General features: G+C 55.4%; 1 protein-coding gene across 1 annotated transcript; it reads right to left on the bottom strand.

The window, feature by feature from the left end:
* Positions 1 to 1,671: 1,671 nt before the first annotated feature.
* On the bottom strand, positions 1,672 to 10,682 carry MAFF (MAF bZIP transcription factor F). Its single transcript, XM_020896422.2, has 3 exons — positions 10,358 to 10,682; positions 4,083 to 4,148; positions 1,672 to 3,491 (listed from the first exon to the last, which is right to left on the bottom strand). The coding sequence occupies exons 2-3, from the start codon at positions 4,116 to 4,118 to the stop codon at positions 3,027 to 3,029; spliced, it is 501 nt and encodes a 166-aa protein (XP_020752081.2). The 5' UTR covers positions 4,119 to 4,148; positions 10,358 to 10,682; the 3' UTR covers positions 1,672 to 3,026.
* Between the last annotated feature and the right edge of the window lie 2,288 nt (positions 10,683 to 12,970).

Raw genomic sequence — 12,970 nt, 5'->3', positions numbered from 1 at the left:
TGAGATTTTTTTCCCCAGCTCCTGTGTGTGTGTTTGGGGGTGGGGTTAGTGGTTGTGGGTTCAAAGGTGTCCTAGGAAACCCTCTTCTGTCCAGGTTGTAGGTATAAGTGATGGGGGGTTCACATTGCCAGATTGAAATTAGGGCCCAGGTTCCCATTGGACAGAGTGTCTCCCCCTCTTCTGGCCAGTGGGACATTGGTCACTAGGGGTCCACCCACCTCGACACCCAGCAGCGGGTTGATGCCTTGTGCTGGCTTCAGTCAACCAACTAAATGGGGTACACCCTCCAGCAGCCCCATTCCTGCAGCTGTCTTCCTGGGGTTTAAAGAATTTCCTGCAATCCTCATGCCTCCTAGTCTATCTCCATGCCTCCAGGAGCCCACCCTCCACCCTGGGACCCGGGGTAGGAGGCCTGGAGCAGGGCCTGCCCAGCAGTGGGCATGCGCGACACCTGGCACCTTCCTGCCATCACTGCATGCCTTCTGTGGCCTGGCCTAGCTGACAGGGGCGCTCAGGAATGTGGCGTGGGCGGGGGAAATTCCCAGCCCGGCCACCCTCCACTGGGTCCCCCACACGGCTTCCTGCTGTCCTTTTCACAGGCCTGGGCTCAGTGTCTTGGAATCAGGATCCTGGACCCCAGCCTGAGAGAGGAGACGGGCCTGTGGACCCACTCAGCCAGTGTGGTCTGGCCGTTTCCCAGCTTTCAGGTCCTCCCCAGAAGCATCCTTCTAGCCCAGCCATCCCTCCATACCCAGCCACATGGAACTCCTCCTCCCGGACATCAGGTGCACTGGGGTAAGCATTCAGTCTGCCTGTGGAAGCTTGCAGCCCCTGGCATCCCCAGTGTTTGCCACATGTACGACCTTACACTTCTTGAGTTGTACAGATGGGTAAACTGAGGCTGCAAGCAATGACATAAGTCATCAAAGGTCATACAGCTAGAGAAAGACACACCCCAATTTCCCTGACCCCTGGACCACAGAACACTCTTTCCCAGGGTGCCCTGGAAGCACTGGCAGATCGGATTAAATTAACAGGGAAGTCTGGCATGCTGAAGTCCATGGGATCACAAATAGTCGGACACTACTCAGTGACTGAACAACAGCAGGGAATTTGGGGCCTAGGATGAGACCCAGGGTTGCGTTCTAGGCCTGCAGGCTGGGATTGAGGAAGTCACTTCTCTCTGCCTCCCTGTGCCTTTCTGGAACACGAGGAAAATATTTTTTACTTGGCTGTAGAAAGTCAGACCTCAATGTGAAAGTACTGGAACAATTCCTCTTAAATCGGGGAATTTTCCTCTCTGGGTGGGACTGTTTATTTGCTGACGGGATGCCCAGGGAATTTAACCCTACATTTCATTGTTCGCCTAGCTTTGCCTTCCCCAGGGAGGCTCCTTGGCTCCAGGCACCCAGATGGAAGGACAGGACCCTGTCTGGTTCCCACCTACACCCTACCTCCCCCTTCGCCCCCACCACCACACCCTACCCCAGCGCAAGCCCAGGTGCTAGAGTTAGTGATGGGTCACAGTTTCTTCATCCGCAAATTGGAGGAAACCCCCCACCCATCAGAGGGTTCTGTCTGGGACTGAAAGCAGAATCCATCTTGGGCCCCTCATTCAGAACCCACCCCTGCAAAAAAAAAAATCATAAACCAGGACACATACTTCTAAACTGTGGAAAAAGAGAACTCGACTTTATTCAGGAAGTCTACAAAATACAGAAGGCGGATAACTCGCTTACTGTAAGTCAGAAAAATAAATAAATTCTGGGGGCCGGCACTTTTCTTTTAAAACACATTTTTTGGTTGTTTTGCCATCCGGCTTTCCCTAAATAAAAGATAAAATGTGTTTTATTTGCAGATATAAAATATAAAGTCCAGCTCAGGGCTGCACACCACTTTTCCCAGGCAGTGGGCGCTAGGCCTCTGGCTGGGGAGAATAACTTAGATTCGTGCAATAAATAAACAGCGGGGAAGGGGCAGCTGTCTAATAGGGGAGGGGGAGGGGCTGGGGCCAGACTTCTCAGGAGAATAGCAGTCAATGGCAGTGACCTGCCCCCACCCAACAGGATGGACAGGTAGGTCCCTTCCCTTTTTAAGGACCCCTATCCCAGGTTTCAGAACCGTAGGATCTGTCTTCTCATCTCCCCACCTGCCTCTGTGGTCACTTCCTTTGTCCCCTTTCTCTTTGGCCAGCTCCCTGGGTTCAGGGAGAGCCCAGGACAGAGTCAGGCCAGCTCCTTCCCTCTCTTCCATCTGTATCACCTTCTCTTTCCTTCTCTTCACCTGACTCACAGAGAGCCACCTCTCAGACCACGGAGGCCCTTGCATCACCTTTTCAGGCCCCAACCACTGCCCCCAACAATCATGGCTGGAAATCTCAGGGCAGAAGTGGAAAGACATGGTTCCAGCTTAACCGCTAAGTATATGTGGCCTCGGGCATTGTCAGGTCTGCTGGAGGCCTGTTTTACCCATCTGTGAATTGGACTTCACTAGGTGATTTCTGATGAGTCTTCCAGCTCTGGAGGGCCAGGCATCCAGGCCCAGAGCAGAGACGGGAACATCAACTTCCCAACTGGTCAATCCTACCAGAGGCATGCGGGGGTAAAGTCTGGTCCTGTATCCTGGAGGGTGGGGACAGACCTATGGCACGATCTGAGCAGTTACAAAATGAGGGGTGGCCATCTTCCCCTCGATGGCCCTTCTCTAATCAGCTTTGTATCCCATCCTCCCAAACTGAGAAGGCTGAAGTTTTTAGGAAAGGAAACGCCAGACCTCGACCTTACCAGACCTCCTATCTCACCAAAGTTGCCCCTCCCCGGGGCCATTAGGTCCCAGTTTCAGAGACCGCACGAGGAAGACAGGATCTGGGGAGGGAACATGTGTTCACCACGGGGGGAGCTGGTGGCTGCAGAGAAATGGCACTTGGAGACAGAGACGGCGTTTAGGCACTTAAGGAAGGCAGCTGGGGCCGGAGGGGCGTGGTTTGGGAAATGGGCGGGGGTGGAACGGGCGGGACTCGGCGAGCACTAGGAGCAGGCGGCGGGGGCGGGGCCGGGGGCGGGGCCCGGACCAGGGGCGGGGCCCGGGCCGGGGCTCGGGGCGGACTTGACGATGGTGATGACGCTGGCCGGCGCCACCAGCGCCGCCGGCCCACGAGCGGCGGCCACAGAGCGCGCGAAGCCCTGCAGCGCTTCGCACTTGCCGCGCAGCGCGTCGAGCTCCAAGCGCATGGCGGCGTTCTCGCGCGCCAGCTTGTCCACCTCGCGCTCCAGCTCCGACTTCTGCTTCTGCAGCTCCTCCTTCTGGCACACGCGCTTCACGCGGCAGCTGGCCGCGTAGCCGCGGTTCTTGAGTGTGCGGCGCCGCTGCTTGAGCCGCGTCACCTCCTCGGCCGAGAGCCCTCGCAGGTGCCGGTTCAGCTCGCGCACAGACAGCCCCATCAGCGCCTCGTCTGACAGGTGCGGCGTGTTCTCGCTCAGCTCACGCTTGATCTGCGGGCGTGGGCGCGTGGGGAAACTGAGGCTCAGGGTGACACTCTACACTGCGGGCCCTGAGCTCTGGACCCGGCGCGCAGAGGGTGCTGGGGTCGGCTTCCCCTCCACCGCTAGTGTTCCCCCTTCCCTGCCAGGGAAACTGAGCAGGTGGTGGACTTGCTCCAAAACTCCGAAGGGGAGCAGGAATCCCCAAAGCGGAAACCGGGTGAGACAGGGATCTGGATACAAAAGGAGCCACCTTAGAGCTGAGTCCGGATTCTAACCCAGCGACTCGGCCTGGACTCAGCCAGAAAAACCCAAGAAAGCACTTTTAAAGTCCCACTGCTCCGTGGACGTTGTCCTCATGGGGAAGTAGGTCCAGAGAGGGAAGTGACCTGCCCTGGGGCACACAGCCTATGGCCAGAGCCCAGGCTTGCTGGTTCCCAGCCAGGCCGGGCCTGAAAAGGCCCCATGATTGGCTTCATGAATGCCTGATGTCTGCTGAGGCCCTCTTGGGGATTCTAGGGACTGAAGGGGAAGTTGGGATGGGAGCTCAGCCTGGGCAGGGAGGGAGGGGAGGCCTGGAGACAATAAGGGCTGCCTTCTCACCTTCAGCGCTTTGCTGGATAAGGGATCCACAGACATGTTTGCAGAAGGTACCCTCTGGGCTAAGACCTAGGGGAGAGAGGAGACCAAAGTCAGTTTTTCTTCCACTTAGAATGAAATCCAAACACTACTATCTTCACATTCAAGGCCCCTGCTATCTTAGAATTCATCTCATACCACTTCCCTTGGCCCCAGTGGTCCAGCTACAGTGGCCTCATTGAATGGTTCATTCCAGCCTCAGGGCCTTTGCACTTTCTTGGCTTTTTCTGGCTCTTGGGTTTTTCTTGGGTTTACTGTTCTTTTCCTTTTTATCTTCTCAAAGTCTCTTCATCATTTAGATCTTTGCTCAGTGTTACCTCTTCAGAGAGGCTAAAACACCCCTTGTCCCATATCACATAACCCCATTTACTAACCTCCAGGCTCCTTTCACACTACTGCCCTCCTCTCTTCTGCCCTCCAGTCACAAGGAATTTCTTTCACTTCCTCTCACCCCATGCTTTCTTGCCTTTGGGTCACGCCAAACCTTGTGACACTTCTCCTCCCACTCCCACTTTATTTGGCAGACTCCTACTATTCAGCCTTCTGCCCTGAGCATGGACATCTCCTCCTCCAGGAAGGCCTCCCAGACTCCTAGGACTTATTCAGCACCACCCACCCGAGCAGTTCTGCCCTCTGTTGTAAGGGTCTGTTTCCTTGACTCCCCACCAGACAGGGGCCTCCACAGCCAAGAACCAGGAGCAGACAGCTCTGGGTGTGAGGCTGCCAGCACAGGGGCTGGCAGGGAGCAGGCACTGGTGAGGTATGGATTGGTGGGTCTATGACACTGTCTGTCACCCAGCTTGTCAAGGTCTGAACCTTGTGCCAAGCCCAAACCCTGCTGAAGACCATCGAGAGAAAAACCTCCTGGCCCTGCCTTCAATTCTTCCTCCTTTCTATCTGCTTCTGCATGGCAGGGATAGCATACAGATACCAAGAGGATGGGAGGGAGAAGAAGGGATTCTGTCTTCATAACTGGCTCCCAGGGAGGGTATAGGAAACAAGGCAAGGAACAGTGGATGAAGGGTCAAGCCTGGTTTGAGTCCCATCTCTGTTTTCTCCAGGCTGTGTGACTGTGGGCAAGTCACTCCTCCCCTCTAGGTCTCCACTTTCCTGTCTGTAGGTTGGGAACAATACCTGTCTCACAGGGTTTTGATGGAACCAAATAATGCAAACTGGAGAGGTCAGTGAGCACCATTAGAATTGCTGAGTCTGTCCAGGAGGGGTTGGGCCTGTAGCAGTTCCTGGGACCTCGCTTTGACTGGGCGTCTCCTGGCTGGCCAAGGTCACACAGGAAAGGCTCTTAGAGACTGTCTGGCCCCTGCCTCCTCACTTCACCCAAGGGGAGGTAGAGACCAGAGAGAGGCCCCTCTTGCCTGAAGTCACACAGCAGGTGAATGGCTGCCTTCTCTAAATCAGGAGGAATTCTGAACACGTGTAAAGGTCCCAGGACTGAATCCTGATTGCCTTCACACCATCAGTACCCCAGTTCTCCCAACAACCCTGTGAGGTAATGGCCAGAGAGGTCAATAGAGTAGTCCAGGGTCACACAGCCAATAGTGGATAAAGCCTGGGACTGAGGCCATATGGAGCCACATGTCTCCTCGCAGTGAGGTCCTCACAGGGCACCCTCTCTGGGCCCTGTTTCCCCACCCTTGTAAAGAGAAGGACTCGCCCGGCTCCAAGGCTACCCAGCTCTGATGTGCCAGGATCTGTGCTGGGTCTGCAAGTGTCATACAGATATCCAGGCCTCCTGGCTGGCTGTTTAGGGGGCTGGGGTATTACGTGACGCTCAGGCAGTATGGGCTACTCAGAGAGCCTGATGGGAGAGGTGATCTAAGAGCCTGCTGGGTGCTGAGCAATATGTGGTGGGTGACCGATGCAGAACTCTGGAGGTATGGCCCCTAGGACAAGGCATTTTTCCTCCCTGGACCTTGGTTTCCTTACTTACACAGTGGGGACAATCATCATGGTGTTCGTGTGTAAAAACAAGAGGGTTAGAAAGATCAGAAGTGGCAAATGGTTGGTTTATCTCCCCCACATTCCTCCCTCTACTCCTAACACGGACATCAATAATCAATTACCGCACTTTTTCTCACTGAGGTTGGACACAGCTCCTGAATCTTTCTCAACACAGCGCTGTTTTCCACTGAGCTTGGACATAACCTTAGACTCCTCCTCAACACAGCCCTCCAGAGTAGGCCCAAGAGATAACTGTTGGCCATGCCCTATACTAGATAATGACTGAAGGTCCCATCCTCTCTGCTGGCTGCGATTCTAGGTACTTTGGGACCCCAGGGAGGCTTTAAACCTGTTCTTGCCTCCTTTCCTCTTTCTCCTCCTGTCCTAGCCTCAGCCCCTCACACATGCTACATGTCAGCTGAGGTACCCATGTCTGCCCAGGAACATCCTAGCTCAGCAGAGTCAGGCAGTCACGGAGGGAAAGTCACAAGAAGGTCACATTGGCTGATAACCTCAGACTTTCAGCTCTCCAACTCAGACCGGGAGCTGCTGGGCTGTCAAACAAGGGGCCCGGGGTCCTCCTCCAGGCAGCCTCGGCCAGTGTGGTAGACCTTGGGCCTGAGACAGCAACTGATCCAACCTCCTTGTTCAGTAACTGTTTGGTGGCAGTGGTGGACTGGAACCCTGGAGTCCCCAGCTCAGGGCTCTTTCTTCAAAGCCAGCCATTATACTCCCCTCTCTGAAGGATAAGAGTCGGACACGACTGAGCAACTGAACTGAATACTCCCCACATCCAAACCCTGCTTCTTCCCTTCCTGAGACCAGCCAGCAGTCCTGACCTCCAGGGTCTGCAGGTTCCTAACATTCCCTGGAGACATGGCTTGGGGGATTGACAGCCGCATTGCCCAGTCAGCAGCCACGGCCCCTGGCCCCCTAGTCCACTCAGAGGCATCCTGGAAACGGCCCACCCGCTGGCATGGGCTCCTCTGGCTGCTGAGCCATTTTTGCTTCCTCTGTGAGGACAGAGGGAAAAAATGTGTTTTCCTGGGCCTTGGCAGCCAGCACTGGTGGAGCCTCCTCCCTGCTGGAAGGGGAGCAGAGCTGGGAGAACCCAGCACCACAGGGAAGTAGCAGCCTGGGGGTCTACCACCCACTAACACTTGCTGTGTGACTTCAGGTACACCACTCCCTCTCTCTGGGCCCAACACGCCAAACCACCAAGCCTACAGTACCTCCTAGCACTGACAATGTCAAAGTTTAGAGAGTTAGATTCTGGCCTGGAATGGAACTCCAAGACCACCAGCAGAGTAGAGGCCCTGGAGCAAGGGAAGGAAAATCAGGGAAGACTTCCTGGGGGCAGGGACCTGAGAACACAAACTCAGAGACTATCAGCCTTGACTCTCCCTCTGCTCCATGCCTAGCCCTTAAGCATTTCCTCTTTCAGCTGCACTGTGACCAAAACCACCTGCTCTCTGGCATCCAGTCTTGCCTGCCTCCACCTCTGACCCCACCAGCTCTCCTCCCTGTCAGAGGGATCATTACTGACACAAACCTACAAACCTGACCATGTTCGGCCCATTTCAAAACCCTATGATGCAGCCTCCCCTCTAGTCCATGTGGTAGGCCCTTCTGGCCACCACCACGTTCTCTCCCCACACTCTTCCAGGATCCCCATGCTGACAACAAACGAATGAGCAGACAACAAACTCTTACCATCCCCACACATTCCCAAAAGGGACACACGGGGTGCATGTGTGTAACAGGAGCTGTCAACTTGAGCCCTGCAGGATCTGCTTGCTTTGCAGAAACTGCTTCAAGAATCCTATAGCCTGTGCCCAGGAGTTCTTGCTCACCTGGGGTTCCCAGGCCTTTTTCTCTAGGTGTTGTGGAGTTTTACCAGGACACTGACCCAGGGCTCATTCATTCATTCAATCAGCAAACACCCAAGAAGCACCTACCGTGTAGGTCCCAGGCTTGGTGCTGCACCCTGAAGGCCCAAAGCTGAATCAAAGCCCCTGCCCTTAAGGTCTTCACAGATGATTATCACTTGATCTGACATTCTGCCTGACTGTCACCTCCTCAGGGAAGCCTTCCTTGATTGCCCTGGCTAAGTCAGAACTGTGTTATGTACTTTGTAATCACAGTGCCTTCCTCCTCATACCACCCATCTCAGCTGTGGTTTTGCATTTAGTTTAGTGGCTCTTTCCTCGACTTTGTCTTCCTTCCTTGACTGTAAGCTGGATCTGATTTGTTCACCATCTTATCCCCAGCATCTAGTCCTTGGTGGGCTCCATGGCAACGCAGGCTAAAAGTATTAGGACTGAGGGAGGCACAGGGGCCAAGGGAGCCCTCACTGGGTCCTGGGCCCTACTGAAGGTCCAGGGGTGATTCAGTGGGAGGTTAAACCTTTCCATCTATGACGGAGTCAATCGGCCACTTCCTCTTGTTCTCTGCTCCCTAACCCTGCTCAGGGATGTTTCCTGCCCAGTTTTGAAGATCAGCCTGCCTGATTCCTGTGCTCCTGGCGGCTACCTCCCTTACATATTCCACATATTCCTGGACATCCCTGGCCTCCGCCTGGGGCTGTTGGCTCTGTTTTCTCTTGTATGGTTCCCCTGGAAATTAGGCTGTATGTGGAGGCTGTCACGCCCACTGCCATCCTACCACCTTGGATGTTGCCTAGTTGCTGCTACAGATGGGGACACAGAAGTTACCAGCTGTGGTGGCAGCTCAGAGATTCAAAGTTAAAAGATTATCTGGTCCAGCTCAATGCCCCCCCCCACACACCCCATGATCCTGTAGTCCTGTGGGCAGGAGGAAGAGAGGGCAGAATAGGACCAAGGAAGCCCCAGGCCCCAGCCCAGCCCTCAACATCCCTCAGCAGGGCACTGATGGAGCAGGGGCAGGGTGAGGTGGTGGTGGGAGGGCCCAGCCGTCTCACAGTAACCCCTCCCGCCCCAGGACAAGTAGTCCCGCTGCCTGTTAACCAAGCCTGGCCCAGGTCCTCAACTAGCTCCTCAGGTCCAGTCATCGATAGCTCTGTGTGATTAGTCCCACTTGTGAACTGAAACCACCAGAAGGGCAGAAACCAGCTCCACCCCAACCTTGGGTTCTCACCCTTCCTGATCCAGCAGGTACAACCTCTAGAACCCAGACCAGACAGAGGAGTAGGCACCAGAGAGAGGAAGCCTGGTATCCCTTCCTACCTCCAACCTTTACCGTGTTCCCCGCCCCCCCCCCCACCCCCTCCCCCCCGCCCTTCCTGTTCCTCCTGAGACTGAGGGGCTGGGCAACCTCGGGGATGATGGAGAGTCCCGAGGGAGGGTCCATCTTCCCCAGGCAGCCAAAAAACCTGGGGACAAGGACCTGGACACCAGTCTACTTTGTTGCCAGACCTACCGGGGTGATGGAGCCAGGGGTGGCACCTTCACCTCGTCCCCCAGGGAAGCCCGGTGGGATCTTTGATATTTCGCCCCACCCCGTGGCTGAAGGCGCCGGCTCTGGGTGGGGGACAAACACCGCAGTCACGTGGCTGCGGTCCTGGGAAACTCCGGGGAGAGCAAGGGCCTGGCGGCCACCGGCTGGTGGGAAAGGGACAACCCGGGAGAGAATTCCCAGACCCTTGTGACTATGGACTGGGCCATTTCTCTCGCTGCTTCTTTTATTCCTGTGGTCACGCTCATTCGGAGGTACGGTCCGCTGGTTATACAGGCCCCGCCTGGGAGCATTCGGACACACACACACAAACACACACACTTCCCAAGGTACACACACACACACACACACACACTCCCCAAGGTACACGGCGCAAGCACGCAGCGGGCAGGATACCCACGACGCTGGCCAGGGAACACACACGCACGCCCGCCCTCGGACGTAAACAAACCGCGCACGCACGGCCTGCGGGCACCGGTCCAGGGACTGTTCTCACCGAGTCACGTACTTGCACACACCGCCCCCGGCCCCGCCTGGGCGGACGCTGACGCTCGCCAGCCCGCGCTGCCCCTTCCTGCCCGACTTCACCGCCTCTCGGCCCGCGCCCCCAAAAGGGGCCCATTAACCCCGCACCCCGCCAAGTTCGTTTCGGCCGCGTCTCGGTCCCACAGGACCTCCGCCCCACCCCCCACCCTCACCCCGACACCCTCCCAAGCCTGCAGTCCGGGCGAGGGATCCACGGTAGCACCGACTGAGTGGGGCCCGGCGCCCCGCCCCAGGCACGTTCCAGGACCGCGGAGACCCTGCCGCCCGCTGGCCTTGCGCGCTGGTCCCGCGATCCTTACCCGCCCCTCGTCTTGCTTCGCCTGGCGTCCCTGGCACGCGCGGGGTCCCGCTGCCGTCAGAGCTGTTCTCCTCGGCCCGCGCCTCGGTCAGCCTCCCCCTCCGGTCCCGACCGCGGGTCGCTCCCAGCCCGGATCGCCGGAGCGACGCGCCGAGTTTTGTTGTGGGGCGGGCAGCGCTGGGGGCCGCGCCGAGTTGTAAGGCGAGCTTCCCGGAATTACTCACTCACAGGATTCCTTTCATTCATAAAAACCCAGTCATACGGTGACGTCACCGCCCCGGCCGCCCCCCGGCCCCAGAGCGGCCTCCCGGCTCCCCAGCCCCGCCCCTGGCCATCTCCGCCCCAGATAGGCCCCGCCCAGGCCCAGGCCCCGCCCCCCGGGATTCTCAATCCCGGTTAGAGCGCTGACTGCGGCAGTTAACGCGACATCTCCCCGGAGCCGCGCGGGTGAAGGTGTCATTTGTCTCATTTTACAGTCCACAGTCGTGGGTCTCTTCTCCTTTCGACCTACACCCTCTGCCTCGATGATCTCATCTAGTCTCGTGGTTTTAAATGCCATCTGTAGGCTCAGGAGCTCCATATTTTGTATTTCCAGAGGGAACGGCTTCTCTTTGAGTTCCAGACTGTATCCAACTGCCCATTCAGCGCCTCCACGTGGGTAGGAGATGGGGCCTCCATGCCCTGCACAGCCAAGATCCCACTCCTGTGCATCAACCCTAGCTCAGCAACATACACACCCAGTCTCTCCATCTCAGCTGTTCAAACCCCAGACTTCGGAGCCTTGCTCCGTACCTCTCCCTTCTCCTCACTTCCTGAGTCACTGGCTCCACCTCGAACACCACCCTGCATCTGACCACTTCTGGCCACCCCCAGTTCTGCCACCTGGTCCAGGGACCCTCAACTCAGCTGGACCACGGCCACAGCCTCCTGATAACTTCCTCACTTTATCCCTAAAGGCTTTCTTCACACACCGGACAATACTCTCCTTGTAACAAAGATCAGCTTGTTTAACACGCTCCCACCTGTTGGCTTAACACTCTCAAAGATTTTCCTTCACATTTAGAATATAAACTATACTCCTCCCTTTGGTCTACAGGGCCCTAAGCCATCTGGTCTCTGCCCAGCTTCACCTCTGTCACTTTCCCCTTTCCCCGCTACTCTTCAGTCGCACTGCCCTTTTTACTGCTCATCTAACACACCAAGCTCATTCTTGCCACAAGTCCTTTGCACTTTCTGTTTCATCTTCTGTTCACTGCCTGGCTCTTTCTCATCTTTCAGGTCAGCTCAAATGTCACGACCTTAGAGAGGTCTTTCCTGACAGCCCTGGGTAAAGGAGCCACCATCTCTGAAATTTGGTTTTGATATTAGCTTAATATCTCCATATTAATATTAGCTTAATATATGCTGACAAATGTCCATCTAGTCAAAGCTATGGTTTTTCCAGTAGTCATGTATGGATGTGAGAGTCAGACTATAAAGAAGGCTGAGTGCCAAAGAATTGATGCTTTTGAACTGTGGTGTTGGAAAAGACTCTTGAGAGCCCCTTGGAGAGCAAGGAGATCAAACCAGTCAGTCCTAAAGGAAATCAACCCTGTATTCATTGGCAGGACCGATGCTGAGGCTCCAGTACTTTGGCCACTTGATGCAAAGAGTTGACTCATTAGAAAAGACCCTGATGCTGAAGAAGTTTGAGGGCAGGAGGGGAAGGGGACGACAGAGGATGAGATGGTTGGATGGCACCATTGACTCAATGGACATGAGTCTGAGCAAATTCTGGGTGATAGTGAAGGACAGGGAAGCCTGGCGTGATGCAGTTCATGGGGTCACCAAGAGTTGGACATGACTTAGTGACTGAACAACAAATATCTCCATAGGGTATTATTTTGCTTACATATTTGTTTATTATAACCTGAATGTAAGTTTCATGAAGGTAGACACTTGTGTATCTTCCTGACTACTGCAGATCTTTTGCCTAGAGCAGTGCTCGGCATATAAGCAAGCCCTCAGCAAATATTTGTCGAGGAAATAAATGAGTGAAGGCTCAGAGAGGTCAAGTGACTTTCCAAAGTCACCCAGCCAGGAAGTACAAGAACTGGAGTTATAACCCAGACCTAATTCCTGGTCTAGACATTTGGGATTCAGCCCAACTGGGTGAGACCCAGTATAAATGTGGGGGATGTATTCAGGGCCTGTATTCAGGGATGAATACATTCAGGGATGTATTCAGCCACCCCAAAAGAGGTGGCTTTGGGGGCAAAATGGGGGAGTGCCCCAGTTCCTTCTTTTCTTTTGCTCATGGTGTTTCCATTGCCTGAAGTGCCTGCTGTTGCTCCAGGAGCCATCTGTTCTATGAAATGGACATCACAGCGCCCACATTATTTTACTGAGAAGGACCAGGACCTTCCAACTAGGAGGTCTTTCTGTGCTCACCAGCAAGGCTCCCCTTCCCTTGATCTCAGAGCTCTTGCTTTGCTTCCTCACCTATGAGCGATGGTCCACCGGGGATTGTGACAGCTATCCCTCACCTCCCAGAGGCCTGGTTTCATATGCAGGTTGGCCCACTAGCTTCCCAAGTGACCAAATGTTGCAGCAGCTATGTCTGGCAAAGTATTCC

Source organism: Odocoileus virginianus, chromosome 23 (assembly GCF_023699985.2).
Source record: "Odocoileus virginianus isolate 20LAN1187 ecotype Illinois chromosome 23, Ovbor_1.2, whole genome shotgun sequence".
Taxonomy (NCBI): Eukaryota; Metazoa; Chordata; class Mammalia; order Artiodactyla; family Cervidae; genus Odocoileus; species Odocoileus virginianus.
The sequence above is the reverse complement of the archived record's forward strand: the minus strand, read 5'-3'. Positions and strand labels throughout refer to the sequence as shown.